Source organism: Oryx dammah, unplaced genomic scaffold (genome assembly GCF_014754425.2).
Source record: "Oryx dammah isolate SB20612 unplaced genomic scaffold, SCBI_Odam_1.1 HiC_scaffold_21, whole genome shotgun sequence".
Lineage (NCBI taxonomy): Eukaryota > Metazoa > Chordata > Mammalia > Artiodactyla > Bovidae > Oryx > Oryx dammah.
The window spans coordinates 16737219-16754201 of record NW_024070205.1 but is presented as its reverse complement, the minus strand read 5'-3'; the positions used below and the strand labels follow the sequence as shown (position 1 = coordinate 16754201).

The following is a 16983-nucleotide window of genomic DNA, read 5'->3' as shown; positions in this document are numbered from 1 at the left end:
GCATTCCTTGAACCTGTTTTAGATTTTGATAGGCGAGTGAATGATAACAAGACGGCTGCGGAGGAGGCCCTAAGGAGAATCCCTGCCATCAACCAGACCATAATTGAAGCCAATGAAAAGACCAGGGAAGCTCAGCAGGCGCTGGGCAATGCTGCTGCAGATGCCACCGAGGCCAGAAACAAGGCCCACGAGGCAGAGAGGATCGCCAGCGCCGTCCAGAAGGTATGCATGCCCCTCCTGTCCGAAACCAGGCCTTTGCTCACTCGTTCTCTATTCTCTAGTCGTTTTCCAGGTTCCAGACCCCGCCTCCCCGCCCCGCGCCCTGCCACACTGAAAGGTCTTGCACATTTTTTCCTTGACTCCATTAAAGTTAAATTTCTCCATCTTTGTCATTCCTTTTTCTCTTTTTTTAACCAAGCATTAGAGCAGGTAACCACGTTGATTAAGAGGGGAGAGTTATTGAAAGGGTCCTTTGGGACTTCCTTGATGGTCCAGTGGTTAACACTCCATGCTTCCAGTACAGGGGGTGCAGGTTCAATCCCTGGTCAGGAAACTAGATCCCACATGCTGTGTGATGCAACAAAAGAAAGAAAGGGTCCTTTACTCTAAAATCTCTACTGTGTCTTGGTGGCAGGGTCTGAGTTGTGAGGCAGGAGATGGTTTCAGGGACCCACAGAGTCCCCTCCCACAAAAAAAAATCAGACTCTTTCTAAATAAACACAGTTCCTTGCCATGGATAGCTTATTTTTTTCTGTCTTTTTAAGAGGGTCAAGTCTATACAGTGTTTCATGCCCCCCTTTCAAACATATTTCCATATCTAAGCCCCACCTTTTTAGAATTTTTGTAGCTGCCCATGCCAGGATTCTTTCTACTCATCTTAAAGAATAACTTCTTTAGGCTGGTTTCTCCTACTTAAAGATCAATCTGTTTCATTTAAAGGAGAGATTGGAGCTGATTGTAAACTTACATGTGTTTGAAAATCACATGCATTTTTTAGTTATTTAGAGCAGATATATCATATTTCAGGATTATGGACTTTTTGTACATTATAATGAACTGCCAACTAGAATAAGACTAGCTTTGAATAGAAAATTATCCATGTGAAAGAGTCTAATCAGTGTGATGCGGTGGAAAGTATACACCAGTTAAATGTTGCCGTGATGTGACCCCAACTAAAAATGGCAACAATAGAACAGGAATTTTTATTAAGTGGATTAAATAAAAGGATACAAATAACAGTGCTTTGTAAAATGTTATTATGTTAGCTGGTAATGTTATTTTTTTCATTACTGTTATTTGTAGCCCAAATAAATGATAACATAATTCAACTTACAGTACAAATTATAGGGCAAATTATTGCCCTGTTGTTTCTGGATCCTAGTTTTGAGTGGCAGAATACTTTAGAGAAAGGAAAACATTTTTTCATCAGCAGTTGTTTATTTTGTGTCTAGAATGCTACCAGCACCAAGGCAGAAGCTGAAAGGACTTTTGCAGAAGTTACAGATCTGGATAACGAGGTGAATAATATGTTGAAACAACTACAGGAAGCAGAAAAAGAACTGAAGAAAAAACAAGAGGATGCTGACCAGGATATGATGATGGCAGGGATGGTAAGTGATTTTGGCATTTTTGCTAAGAGTAGAAAGTGAAGGGTGTTTTGTGATGAAAGATTCCTGACTTGTTGAGGAGTCTCTTTCCTGTTGATTTCTGTTTTCAATTGTTTCCTGATCAAGAATTGGGTTAGTAACTTACATAGAAGACAAAGAATTTGGATCTTCTGCCAGATTGTTGCACAAGAGTTCCTTTCCAAAGCTACTCTCAATTAAAAGCAAAACATTGTTTTACACATTTGAGGTTTTAGGACATTTGAAAGTATGTATTCATATTTTTGAATGAGTAGTTCATAAATGGGATATAGTCAGAAAGGGGAAAAAAAGGAATGCAATGAAAAGTTAATTTCCTTCCTCCTCTTAGTCTCCCAGCAACTTACCTTTAGCAAAGGCCAGTTTCTTGTGTAAAAGGACAGATTTGAAGATGACAAAGCATACCAAACTTACATCCAATTCAGTTTCTCACTCATTGTGATGATGTGTACACATAGCTCTGTTTGTAACAAAATTAACTTGTGAATGCGTGGTCCCCCAAAGGCCTGGGGTCCATTTTTCTGTTTTATGCAATATTTTGCTTTTAAAATACTAGTGGAGTCACAATGTAAATAATTTCCTTCCAGTTCAATCTGATTATAATCACAGTAATGACGAGACACGAACTCCTTTGTGTGGGCTTCCCTCATAGCTCAGCTGGTGAAGAGTCTGCCTGCAATGCAGAGACCCCAGTTCAGTTCCTGGGTTGGGAAGATCTGCTGGAGACAGGATAGGCTACCCACTCCAGTATTCTTGGGCTTCCCTGGTGGCTCAGCTGGTAAAGAATCTGCCGGTGGTGCGGGAGACCTGAGTTCAATCCCTGGGTTGGGAAGATGCCCTGGAGAAGGGAAAAGCCACCCACTCCAGTATTTTGGCCTGGAGAGTTCCATGGACTTTATATCCATGAGGTCACAAAGAGTCAGACACAACTGAGTGACTGTATAAATGATCATGGAGATTATTTTCACCTTGGGATAGAAAGAAGAATTACTCAGCTTGTTAGTCTAATGAAGAAGTCCTTAGGGAAGTGATAACAGAAGTATCCCTTTGCAAATACCTTATTTTATTATGCATTTTTAAATTTTTGTTTCAGATTATCTGAATTTTCTATAGCAAGGTATGTCTCAAGTGAAAATTCCCACATAGTAAAAATGTGTGTTTTTCATAGGTGCTGAGCATCTCTGGATTTTATTTTATTTTTTAATGCAGTCGTAGAATCATGAGATTTAGAGCCTGTTGAAAGAAGGGAAAAGATATATATTCTCTATATCTTCATACTCTCAAAGAGGGTATGGATTCCATTCAAAGGGAAGAAAAAAGATCTATCTTTTATTCCTTTTGGTAAATAATTTATAAGGAGCACAAGGCACCCTCATATGTATTATCCCATTTATAGTTAAATAGCCTGAAAGGCCAGAATTGCATCAGTATTATTGGAGTCTGTAACCTATTTTTTAAGGAAAAGAGTGAAAGCTCACAGTTGTTCCTAGAAGAGGGGGCTGCAGACAGCGGGATAAATGCCGTCGGTGACTTGCAGTCTGAGGGCCAGCAGCTCTCCTAGGATCTTCGCAGACTGCCTGGGAAGACACAGTCGTAGTGGCTGCGATTTGAACAGAGATTAATCCTTTATTTCTGAAGGTTTTTTCCTCTTGCTTTCTTTTTCTTTTAAAATTTTCACGTTGTTTCTCTATCCAAAAGTTTTGTATTTCTGTTGACCCAGAAAAAAACTAGGAAAAACAGTTTGAGTGGGAAGCTCAAAGCTACTGGTGTATATCCCGACCAGATTTATTTGTGAGAGCATCTGTTTTCTGATCCTTAGACACTTCCTCTTCCATTGCCATTTCCTGTGACTCATGCAGAAGCATATTTGTTCAGGTTTCATGGAATTTTCCCAAATAGATTTACCTTCGGTTGATTTTTTAAAATGTAAATTGTATTGTCTCAGTTTGTGTGTGTATGTACGTGTGTGATTACAGGGGGAGAGGGAGTTTTAAAAGAATATCACATAATTATGAAAATTTTCTGAGAATAGGCTATTTCTGATAATCAAGTCTTGGAGGACATGTTCTAGTTCTAAAATGTATTAATTGTTTTTTTATTCATCCTTAAAAAGTAACTTATAGGGACTTTCTGGGTGGTCCAGTGGTCAAGACTCCATGCTTTCACTGCAGGGGTCGTGGATTCAGTCCCTGGTTGGGGATCTATCGCACATGCTACATGGTGTGGCTGAAAAATAAATAAATTTAGTCAGATTTTTAAAAAAGGAGAAGCAGAGAACCACAAAAAATTTTTTTAAGGAACTTGTTTCTGCTTGATGGGTTTTACTTTGAATACACCATCATGTATTCTTGAGTAAGAAAGTGAGAAAAAGAAATTATAATATTGATCTTTGAAATACAAATACAGTATAGGTATACAACTGCCTCTTTATGAGGATCATGTGGATTAAAAATAGCAACATCCTCAACATGAAGGTATGACTCAAAAAATCCCTACAGTGAGAGATTATAGTTTCATGAGTTAGAAGAAGGGAAACCATCTGAAAATTAGATTTGTTGACTCATTGGGGAAAGAGATTTCAAGAAGATGAAAATGTATCATTTATTATTTATCCTTTTTTGGTGTACAGGCTTCACAGGCTGCTCAGGAAGCCGAGATCAATGCCAGAAAAGCCAAAAACTCTGTTACCAACCTCCTCAACCTTATTAATGACCTCCTGGAGCAGCTTGGTAAGTAACTGTAGTCATTGTAGGCAGTCTTTGAATTCTTTGTACTGTTCTTGGGATCTGAGATAGTTGACTCAAAAGGAGATATTACAGTGCAAAGACTGTATAAACTGAATCGTGACTTTTAAGTTGTATTAATTCAGCTTGTATTTACTGGGTCCTTCCATGGAATCGGACCTCAGTATTGGGATCTGCCGTGATCCGAGGACGTAATGAAATTTTAAGGGTTTGCTGCCAGGTAGCATGGCTCTTTTATGGTCAAGATTTGTATATAGTTGAGCAATGATCATCCTTAGCTCATCCCGCTGGCAGAATGTCTTCAAAGAGTTTGAAGTGAAGGATTTCAGTGATGGAATGAAAGAACACTTTAAAGAATCTGATGAGCTGATGGTTTTTATGCAAAATGAGAGGAAAAGGCTTTTGTTTTGAAGGAAATATAAGCATACTGAAATTTTCCCTTAATCCAGTTTGATAGGGAGCAGGCCTCATTATAGCATAGATGTACTTTCGTCACCAGTCTGCATTATAAAGCTGTAATTTCTCTAACCAGTGAGCTTCCCGGGTGGCACTAGTAGTAAAGAATCCACCTGCCAGGTAGCAGATTCAGCTTCGATCCCTGGGTTGGGAAGATCCTCTGGAGGGGAGGGCATGGCAACCCACTCCAGTATTCTTACTTGGCAGAGGAGCCTGGCAGGCTACAGCCCACAGGGTTGCAGAGTCAGATACGACTGACGTGACTTAGCACGCACACGATACTCTTAACTAGTACAGCTGTGTAGAAAGGCATCCTGTTTTAATGTGTTATTCTTTAAAGTTTGGTTTTGGTCAATGTTTTGTTTTGTGGGGTGTGTGTGATATTTTTATCTGTCTTAATTTTGAAAACTAATAAATTATGTGCCAACAGATGGATTTTAAAGTGAAAGTAAGCTAGAAGAGGTAGCTTTTGTGGCAGAAAAGTTTGGCTTTTAAAGTTAGTCAGACTTGGGTTGGAATCATTTCTTTGTTGCCTGTAAGCCGTGCAAATTGGGGCAAATTACTTAACATCTGAGAATCATTGATGTCAAATGTTCTTGTGAGAATTTAATCAAGTACAGTATACATCAAGTACCGCAGCTGGCTGTCTGCTTTCGTTTATGTAGAAATAGTTCCTTTCAAAGGGACCTCTTTTTCATGCTATTTTTAAAGGAAAGGTTTGCTAAAATTATTTCAGCCTTTCAACCCTGGCCATTCTCCACAGGAGGGCTTCTATAATAGAGTCTAACTCTGGGAGCAGGGTAACACTCCCCCAAAGCAACCCAGTCTCCCTGATATCGAAGAGTTGAGGGTTTAGGGTTCTAGCTTAAAGATTTTTATGTTTATTAAAGGGTACTAAAAAGACAAAAAGATTACATATATAAACATGAAAAAGAAAAAGGGATTAAACGTTACTAGATGACCTTCAAACCAATCCCTGCTGGGTTAGGTCAGTGTTTGCGCTTGGTTTGCTTTGTTAGTGCCCCCTCCCTTTTTAAATTAACTTTTACTGGAGTACAGTTGTTTTCCAAGGTTGTGTTAGTGTCTGTTCTTCAGCAAAATGAATCAGCCATACATATACACACACACCCCCCACCACCCTTCTGGACTTCCTTCCACTGAGGTCACTGCAGTGCGTTAAGTAGAGTTCTCTCTCGTTAGTTAGGTGTCTAGTTCTGAGGCCACGTCTGTGTAATGGCAGCTGCTGGTCTTCCTTTATAAAAAGGCTGGTGGGTTTGGGGGGTGGGGGCCGGTACTTGTGGGGGGATGTCATCATTCGTACTGAATGCGTCTGTCCTCTTCTGACTCTGTAGGCCAGCTGGACACAGTGGACCTGAACAAGCTAAATGAGATTGAAGGCACCCTGAACAAAGCCAAAGAGGAAATGAAAGTCAGTGATCTGGACAGGAAGGTGTCCAACCTGGAGAACGAAGCCAGGAAGCAGGAGGCTGCCATCACGGACTATAACCGAGACATCGAGGAGATCCTGAAGGACATCCGCAACCTGGAAGACATCAGGAAGACCTTACCCTCCGGCTGCTTCAACACCCCGTCCATTGAGAAGCCCTAGCGTCTTCCTTAGGGAGCCACTGTGAGGCCACAGAGTGCCTGCACACAAAGATTACATTTTTCAGACCCCTGCCCCCCACTCTCTGCTGCTCTCCACCACTGTCCTATTGAACCAGGAAAAGTCACAAAGTTTTAAAGAGAAGCAAATTAAACATCGTGAATCAGGAACAAAGGGTTCTATCTGATAAAGTCTCTCTTCCACTTAACGGCGCTCCCTCAGACCTACCTGTCCCTTCCGAGTCTCATAAGGACGTGGCATCCTGCGTTGCTGTGCAGCGGCTTAAACACTTCGTGGGAACCATTGTATGCCAGGGCTGAGCAAGTAGCCCTCCCTTTCTCACTGATGCCAACAGAACCTCCTCAGTCTCAGTACTCTTGTTTCTATGAAGGAAAAGTTTGGCTACTAACAGTAGCATTGTGATGGCCAGTATATCCAGTCTATAGGCAAAGAAAATGCATCTACATCTCCTGCCCCTCCTCCTTTTAAGCAAAACGGAGATACACCTCCTGTGCCAAAGGTATTGGTCATTCAGAATGTCGAGAGCCATCATCAGTTGTTTTAGCTGTTTGAGTTTAGGACACTGAGCCATCCACGGGTAAGGATGCAGTGATTTGTGACAGTCTGCAGGAGAATATGAGACTGCAGAAGTAGGCCGAACATTTTCTCAGATGTTAATAATTGACTAGGAAGATAAACTTTTTTCAGATCTTTGGGCAGCTGATACTTTAAATCTGAACGGGCAGCTTGCACTCACCAACAGACGCCTTCTATTCCTATAAGTGGAATTTATACAGAAGAAATAGGGATATGATAACCACTAAAGTTTTTTTTTTTCCCAAAATCAAACTAATTCTTAGAGCTTTTTTTTTTTTTTAGTATATTAGTCTTGGAACTAGCATTGTTAACCTGGCAGAGAAAGGTGGTTGGTCCTTAAAATCTTGACAAACAAAGCAAAAGCCTCCTTGTCCTAGTCTTTTCTAGCACAGGGGTAGAACTTAGATGTGACTTGCATTGTCAGGATACCACGTATCCATTTTTCTTCCACTGGGGAAAGATGAAATATTAGACCCTTTTTTTAGTTTCCATTTTCTTCTGATGTTCCCATCACGTAGAATCCCTCAAAACATTGTTTGCCAAATCCTGGTGGCAAATACTTGCACTCAGTATTTCACGCAGCTGCCAACACCATCTAGTTCCTGCACTTTGTGATCTAAACCACCTCTAGACCTTCCCCTCCAAGTGTAGACGGAAGGCCCTTGCGTGGAGATTCCTAGTGGGCTTCTCAACTTCTGATCCTCAGTTCTGTGATTTTCTTCCAAGATCACAGCGTGACGATTCTCTGCCACAAACCCCTTCCTCCTCCTGCCAGCCCGCCTTCAAGATTCATATATAGCCTTTAACACTATGCAACTTTGTACTTTGCGTAGCGGGGGAAAGAAACTATTATCTGACACACTGGTGCTATTAATTATTTCAAATTTATATTTTTGTGTGAATGTGTTTTTTTGTTGTTGTTTATCATGATTATAGAGTAAGGAGTTTATGTAAATACCCTTGTCCTGTTTCTGGAATGACACTGTCCGTTCACTTCTTCGCTTCGTTTCTCCTCTTCACTGGCACAGTGCGTCTGTATACCTCCTCTTTCATCTGCCGTTCTTTGGATTGGATTTGCTCCCCGTTGGTCTGCCCTTCGCCTTGTGTTTGCAGCATGTCTGTTCTCTGACATTCACATCCACCTGCTTTCCTCCACACACAGTCACGAGAAAGAGGTACCTGGAACCCTCTTCCACTGCAGTCCTGGTGGTCCTCAACCACAGCACCGTGTTCTTAACGCCTGCCCCAGAGCAGGAACACTAGGTTGACAGGGCATGCTGGAATTGGGAAAGCGTGCTGAAGGACATCTTCACCATCAGTGTGAGCCTAGCCAGGGATGAGCTGGAAATATCCTTTCTGGCAGTCGTTTGGACTGGATGGATCATTTTGATCAGGAGGTGCATGATTACTAAGCACTGGTAAGGCACCAGGGGTCGTGCTGTGGACAGGTAGAGTGGCAGAGGTGGTCTGTCCTTGTTCTTCTCCTTTCCGTCTCCTCCTCACATCCCAGAGTTGACTTAGTGGTGTCTTGACCAGGCATCACGCTGTTCCTCCTCTCAGGCCTCTTCTCCCATCACAGGAGGCATGACTCTTTCTTGCCAAGTGTTCACATCAGTGTTTCCTAGCTAGTTCCTCTTATTATGTGGTCACATCCCAGTAGACGTTTTGGTCAAGGTTGCAGGAAAAGGACTGAAGATAGACTGCGAAGGTGGTTCTCCCACCTAGCCCGTGGGTCAGGTTCACTCCAGTAAGTCTTAGGCCACAGTGAAATTGGGGAGATTGGTGGTTTCTTTTCTCCTTTTCCATCTACGTGGTATATTTTTAAACAGAATTTTATTTTTAAGATAAAAGTTCTTTTTAAGAGGATACCTTCATTACACTCCTGCAATATAGCCATTATTGTATTGTATAGTTCCAGTTATCTGTATTATATGTAATGAAACTGACAGGGTGGCTGCTGCAGAATGTGGGGGTGTCGCAGGGAACATACACAGCTGTTCCCTGGAAGTTTCCCTTTTAATTCCAACTGTGGCCCTTTTCCATGTGCCTTCACTTGAGCTGTTTGCCTTAATCTCTACGGTCTTGCTCTCCAGGGTGGTAAAAAAAAAAATGCAACACTTGGCATTTTTTATGTTAAAAAGAACAGTATTTTATTTATAATAAAATCTGAATATTTGTAACCCTTTATACTTGGTGTGGCTTGAGTGTGGTACTGGGGATGTAAGATGTTTTAAAAGGGATGACAAAGGGGAAGCTTCTCATAATGTATTTTTTGGATGATTTTCCTGAGAACAGTCCAGTGTGGGTGAGTATATCACCTGCCAGTGCAGGAGATGCAAGAGATAACGAGTTCGATCCCGGGGTCAGAAAGATCCCCTGGAGGAGGAAATGGCAACCTGCTCCAGAATTCTTCCCTGGAAAATTCCATGGACAAGGGGAGCCTGTCGGGCTACTGTCTATGGAGCCTCAAAGAGTCGGACACGACTGAACACAGACATACCCAATAGTGTAATACACCTATATATTTGTCTCAGATTGGGATCGGTGTGTTACAGAGGCTGGCAAACTTCCTGTAAAGCTCCAAATAGTAAATGTTTTACCCTTTGCAGACCTCACAGTGTCCATTACAGCTGCTCTGCTGTTGGACCTGGAAGGCAGCCAGGGACAGTCTGTAAACAAGTGAATGGAGCCGTGGTCCAGTATAACTATTTACAGAAATAGGCCCCGGGCCTGCGGGCTGGAGTTTACCCGACCCCCTGGTGGTGTCTCAGTACTTGATTAATGACTATTGAGGACTATTTTCAAATTATTTGGGCTTCCTGAATTAGCAGATGTATGTAAAGAGTTGTCTTTCCACCTTTCAAATACACACATCTTCAGCTAAAGGTACACTCTTCAGATGATGAGAATCGCTCTCAAACATAAGGGAGGAGTGAGTAAGGTGCTGGACCAGCAGGCCATCACGAGGGTTGACACAGCTGGAGTTACAAGGCCAGTGAAGAAGTGTGGAGCCACAGAGACAGTGGGGAGCTTTGCTCTGCTCTTCGGCCCTCCTTATGACCCTGAGGCCCTGCGGATGGCATGCCACCTTCCCAGTCATTTGTTGCTGTTTAGTCAAGTCGTGCCTGACTCTTTGAGACCCATGCCCTGTAGCCCATCAGGCTTCTCTGTCCATGGGGTTCTCCAGGCAAGAACGCTGAAGTGGGTCACCATGCCCTCCTCCAGGGGATCTTCCTGACCCCGGGGTGGAACCCAAGTCTCCTGTGGCTCCTGCATTGCAGCCAGATTTCCCGGTCATATGAATCATTATAACTGATACCTGTGAAGAAGAACCTGCACTCTTCTCATTAGACTTCTTCGGAGAGAGCTTTAGAGGGCACTAGTTACTAGCTTTCTTACATATCCTGTTCTTGACCCATTTGTATAGATTAAGATGCAGACAGATGTCCGTAGTTGTTACGTCAGGGTGATGAGGGATTTTCTTTTTTTTAGTTGGCCTTCGTTGCCGCATGGGCTCTGCTCTAGTTACAGTGCACGGGGATGTCTCTAGTTGCAGCGTGCGGGCAGGCTTCTCGTCGTGGCGGCTTCTCTCATTGCAGGGCGTGGGCTCTGTGGTGTGCGGGCCTCAGTAGTTACGGCATGTGGGCTCAGTAGTTTCCATTCCCACGCTCTAGAGCACAGGTTCCGTAGTTGGAGCACGTGCTTCCCAGACCAGGGATGCAACCTGTGTCTTCTGCATGGGCCGGTGGATTCTTCACCTCTGAGCCACCAGGGAAGCCTTGAGTGGGATTTTAAAAATGTGTTCTTACTCTCTTTGTTATTTCAGAGTCAGCAGTTTCTCCAAAGTTGGTATCAGCATAATCTGATTCAGTGAAAGTGAAAATTGCTCAGTCATGTCCAACTCTGTGACCCCATGGACTATGCAGTCAGTGGAATTCTCCAGGCCAGAATTTTGGAGTGGGTAGCTGTTCCCTTCTCCAGGAGATTTTCCCAACCCAGGGATTGAACCCAGGTCTCCCACATTGCAGGAGGATTCTTTACCAGCTGAGCCACAAGGAAAGTCCAATAATGTTGGAGTGGGTAGCCTATCCCTTCTCCAGTGGATCTTCCCAACCCAGGAATCAAACTGGGGTCTACATTGCAGGTGGATTCTTTACCAGCTGAGCTATCAGGGCAGACAGTCTGATTCAAAATATCCCGAAAGCTTTATGTCTTCAATAAGCATTCTAGCCCCTTAATAAATCTGAACTCACCAGCTCTACTTCCATTAAGTTCAAAATAGAGTGAATGTCCAGAGAAGCCAGGACTCCTGGTGCCCAGGAGAGTCATGAAGTACAGTAGTAAGTCAGGTGGTCCCTTCCACCTAAGGCGAGCAAGTTTCCACCCAAGGAAAGATCAGATCTCTTCAGGCCAATCATTTATGGGAACAGAAAAGAGACAGCTGTAAATGGTAGGCATTTTGCCTGTTAACACTAAGGCATTTTAGGTGAAAATGTTGATAGTTGGAGTGAAAAATAAGAATTTTCCATAAGGAAATTCTTAAGGGTCTCCGGTTGGTCAGGAGTCAACAACCAGAGTGTCTTCTGTTTGTACGGTGTCTCCTAGAATAAATGTTCGTGGCTCTGTGTGGATAGATGAAATTCTAAATAAAAGCCATATATTTAAGAAGGGGAAATATTTATCCGAAGACAAAAGGAAAGCTCAAAAAAAAAGTAATCTCAACATTCTGAGTGTTGTAAGGCCTCCATGTCTTTGTTTTAACTCTTCTCTGCCCAGGATGTTCTTTCTTTCCCCTCCCCAGTACAGGAAAGACTAAGGTCAAGGTGTTACCTCAACTGTTGAAACAGGCCAGGCTTCCCTTGTGTCCACCACCCCTTGACCTAGTACTGGCTCCTGGTATGGCCCTTGGGCGTGCGTTTATTACTCGGGTGCATCTCACCCACCTTCCCCTCCCCGCCCTCTCCTCTAAGAGTGTCTTGGTTATTCACCTCCACATCCTCAGGGATAGGAGGTGGACAGTAGTCACTCAGGGGCAATCAAATCAACCTTTCTCGTCCTGCTCTCCCACTCGTCACTTTTTCCCTGCTGTGAGCAGAGAGAGAGATTTATGGATACTCTCTTTTTCCTTCCATCATCTCTCTCTCTCTGCCCCCTTCTCCATCCAGTAGCATTCTATTCCCTTAACACTCCTACCTACGGATGGATTTGCAGAAAAACAACAGAAACCACGATCTTTCACAAGATGGCATAGCACAGACCACTCTGAGCTAGACAGTCTGCAACCAGCTGGTGTGATCTGGTCCACAAGGCCTGGGCCTCTCTGCTCCCAGCCTCACGCTGGTCATTCCCAATGCCATGTATGTGTGTCTTTGAGTTTTACCCACAGGCCCTTCTGTAGATATCTTTAGTCCTGGCCCAAGTTATAATATTGATTCTTTTCTTTTCCTGTAACTCCTGGGAATGGTTCCAGTAAATTTCAACTGACCGGTTGGTGTTTTATTGTTTGCTTCTTACCCTAGAAAGCCTTATAGCATAGGCCACAGAGGGACTGCTTATGAAGAGTTCAGTATAGTTTGTATTTATTTCTATAAAAAGTTGAGCTTCAGGCCCTTGATCAAATCAGAATATAACCCTCTGTTACAGCATTATTCCTGTGAATTTGTCCACATCAGTGTTAAGTGGTTCTCTGTGAAAGGCCCCTGGTCATACCTTTGAGGGTCCCCCTTCTATACCCCTATGATCCTGTCCCACCATGACTAGTAACAGAAGGAGAAGAGGGAGTCAGAGGATAAAATGGCTGGATGGCATCACTGATGCAATGGACATGAACTTGGGCAACCTCGGGGAGATGGTGAGAGATAGGGAGGCCTGGCCTGCTGCAGTCCATGGGCTCGCAAAGAGTTGGGATATGACTGGGTGGCCGAACAGCAACAAATAACAGAAAATTCTACATGAGCCTCAGACTAAGACTCTTGGGCCCCATGCCATGGTGTCTGCCCTAATACCAAGATCCTTTGTCATCTTGGTAACTAAAGGCAATCATCATCAAATTTTGTGCCATGGCAACTTGTGTTCACAATTTCTAGTGTGATTTCATGCTCAATATTCAGTCCCTGGTTTCTAGGATGTGAATGAGCCTGATTTTGTGAATTTCTGTTCACTGATCCCACTCACTTCTTCAAGGACCTTTCTTTTCTTATGAGCATGGTTCCCAAGCTGAGATTAGTGCGGAGTAAGCCCAAGTCCAGCCAGGAGCAGAAATGTCTGGAGAAGGTGTGCCGTCCTGATGTGGATTACACGTTCCTGGGCTGCTGAGCCAGCATCCAAGATAAAGTCTCGGGAGAAACAGCTGTGATTTGGGTGATTACACGTTTAGCATGGTCAGAGAAGCTTGTGTTAGAACTTGCTGATCCCTCTTGGCTCAGACAGTCTGCACTCTGTGATGTCTCGGTTGGGCTGATACAGAGGCACGGACCTGGCCAGAGGGATGAGTTTTTGCGATGAAGATTTCAGACAGGCTGTCTGCCCTCTTTAGGTATCTGAGGGCTCAGGCAAGACTAGTTCTACCAAACTCACTCACATTGCATACCATGTTTTAAACGGCACTTTCATAATCGATTTCTTTCATTTGCCCCTCATGTGATGAGGGTCTCCATTTGACCATTGGAAAAAAATCCATGGTTTGCTGCCCCATCACCCTAGCCACTGTGTTAGCTGTTGCCTCATTTTCTCATGATTTTGATCCATTTTCCTTTTAAGAGCTTCTATTATATAAAGGCATTTTATTAAAAAGCTTTCTCAGATCCCTTTTTTGGAGCGATCAAGGCAGGACTTAAATATACGAGTAACTTGCACAATATTAAGGAACCAGTCAGTGGCAGAATTAATACTTGGAACTTGATTGTCCTCAAGCAACATGGGCTTTACACACCTTACAGCTCACACCTCTCTGCTCTTGGTTTTTCCCTCCCTTTCTCTCCCCCACCCCACAGAGGCTCAGGGATATATATGTATGTATCATGAGTCACCTAACTTTGCCCTCCCCTTCCTTCCTAATGGTATTACTAACATCTGATATAGCCACGCTACAGTTATCAAAGCTAAGAAATTAATACTGGACGAATACTATTAACAGAACAGTCTTTTGCCTACTTTTAAATACCTTTTCAAGATTCCATTTTTAAAGTAATGCTGAATTTTAAGACAGAGAATGAAAATACTCAACAATAATATCCAGGCTCTAGGGCAACAGGAGTATAAGTCCAAAATAATGGATTTTACCTTCATAATATACTCAAGACTGCTCAATACATGAAAATCCCATAGGCAGAGGAGCCTTGTAGGCTGCAGTCTATGGGGTTGCTAAGACTCGGACACGACTGAGCGACTTCACTTTCACTTTTCACTTTCATGCATTGGAGAAGGAAATGGCAACCCACTCCAGTGTTCTTGCCTGGAGAATCCCAGGGATGGGGGAGCTTGGTGGGCTGCTGTCTATGGGGTCGCACAGAGTCGGACACGACTGAAGTGACTTAGCAGCAGCAGCAGCAGCAGCAGCAATGGCAAATAAGTCATTAGGCAACTTGCTAAAATGACCCTAATGTTTCAAAAGAGATTTTTAAAAGATGCATCAGAATGAAAATATTATTCATAATATGAAACAAATTTAAGTATTAATTAGAAATAAGGAAATTTACTCATAAAGACTACACTAAAATTTTTTGCCCTTATTACAGAATTTCAGACTTAGAGAAAATTTTTCAAGAAGAGTCAAAAAATTCTCCAGTACTCTTTATTCAGATTCCACCAATGTTAATTTATTACATTTGCTTTTTCACTGCTCTCCCTCTTGCTCTTTGTGGAAAGAGAGGGAGAAAAAGAGAACACTTTTAAGTTGCAGGCATGATATCCCTTTACCCATAAATACTTCTATGTGTATTTCCTACAGACAAGAAACTTTCTTACATGATGACAGTAGTTGTCCAAATCAGGAAATTCCCACTGATATGATGTTGTTGGCTAACCTACAGCCCCTATACAGATTGCTCCACTGTGGTTGGCAGAATCACGGCTGCCCTAAAGATATCCAGGTCCTGTAGGGTTACACAAGCAAAGTGGAATTAAGGTTTCTGATGTAATTAGGTTGTGAATCAGCTGATTGTGAAATTGAGAGATATCCCTGGATTATCTGGTTGGGCCAATGTGATTATAAGGATTCTTATAATTGAAAGAGGGAAGGCAGGAAAGGGGGTCAGAGTGATGAAATGTGATAAGGCCATCACTGCCAGCTTGAAGATGGAGGAGGTAACAGGAGTCAGGGTAGGTGGGTGGCCTCTAGAAACCCAAAAAGGCAAGGGAATGTTCTCCCTAAAGAATCCGCCTGCCAGAGCAGGAGTCACAGGGGATGTGGGTTCGATCCCTGGGTTGGGATGATCCCCTGGAGAAGGAGACGGCAACCCACTCCAGTATGCTTGCCTGGAATATGTCATGAACAGAGGAGTCTGGCGAGCTACAGTCCATGGGGTTTCGAAGAGTCAGACACAACTCAGCGCGGGAGTGTACATGCACACACACACACACACACACACATTTCTCCCCTACAGCCTCCGAGAAGGGGACAAAGCCCAGCTGATACCTTGATTTTAGCCCAGGGAGACCTCCATCAGACTTCTATAGAACTATAAAATAAGAACTTTGTGTCACTTTAAGTCACTAAGTTTGGAGTAACTTAGTTACAGAATCATAGAAAACGAATACACTCTTTGTCTCAATAATGTCCTTTATAGCAAAAGAAAATCTGGAATCATGTGTCGTATTCAGTTGTCACATCTCTTTCATTTTCTTTAATCTGGAACTAGTCTGAGTCTTTTTTTTTTTTTTTTGTATTTTGTGACCTTGACATTAAAAAAAAAAAAAATTCACATTTTGTAGAATGTCCCTCAGTTTGGTCTGTCAGATGTTTTCTTTGGATTGGATTCAGATTGTGCACCCCTGGCAAGGGGATCATAGAAGTAATACTGATTTTTTTTCAGGAGGGACCTAAGTAATTACTGGCTATGTTAACTTTGTCATGTGAACTTTTGTTTTTTATTTATTTATTATTTTTAAACCAGAGGATGATTGCTTTACAATACTGTGTTGGCTTCTGCTGTATATCAACACAAATCAGCCATAGGTATAAACTTTGACTTTTGATTGGGCTACTACCCTCTAGGTTTATCCACTATAAAGTTACGCTGTTAACCTTGTATTGATAAGTACCAAGTATCTCACAAGGAGACACTTTGAGACTATATTCATATTCTGTTACTTCTTATACATTTACCTAGTGATGATGGCTGCCAAATGGAGATTTTCTAATTCCGTTATTCTTTCTATATTCATTAGTTGGCATTAACATTGTAAGGTAGAGCTTTTCCATCTCTTCTGTTATCTAATACTGTATCTGTTTGTTCTTGTTCTTCAGTCGTGCTTAGTCGTGTCCAGCTCTTTTTGCAACACCCTGAACTATAATCTACCAGGCTCATCTGTCCATGTGATTTCTCAGGCAAGCATACTGGAATGGGTAGTCATTTCCTTCTCCAAGGTATCTTCCTGACCCAGGAATCAAACCTACTTCTCCTGCCTTGCAGGCAGATTCTTTACTGCTGAGCCACCAGGGAAGCCCATCTGTCTCTATATTCATATATATTTCTATTACTTCACTTTTTTGCTCACATGATACTGCTTGCAGAATCTTAGTTTCCCAACCAGGGACTGAACCTAGGCCATGGCAGTGAAAGTACTGAGTCCTAACCACTGTACCACTAGGGAATTTCTGATTTCTATTAGTTTAGATTTATGGATTCCTATTTTATTTAATATTTTGTTCTTGATATTTATTTTGATCTTAAATGTCCCTTACTTAGCCAGTGGGGGTACTTGAAAGCTGGCCTCT

The 16983-nt window shown here is 42.6% G+C and overlaps 1 protein-coding gene across 1 annotated transcript in view; it reads left to right on the top strand.

Annotated features, from left to right (window-relative positions):
• LAMC1 (laminin subunit gamma 1) overlaps positions 1-9233 on the top strand; it is a 122150-nt gene extending 112917 nt beyond the window's left edge. The window contains exons 25-28 of the mRNA XM_040263838.1: positions 23-222; positions 1452-1610; positions 4273-4372; positions 6196-9233. Coding sequence (XP_040119772.1) covers positions 23-222; positions 1452-1610; positions 4273-4372; positions 6196-6452 — 716 coding nt within the window. The 3' untranslated portion in view covers positions 6453-9233. The remainder of the gene's footprint in view (positions 1-22; positions 223-1451; positions 1611-4272; positions 4373-6195) is intronic.
• Positions 9234-16983: the final 7750 nt, after the last annotated feature.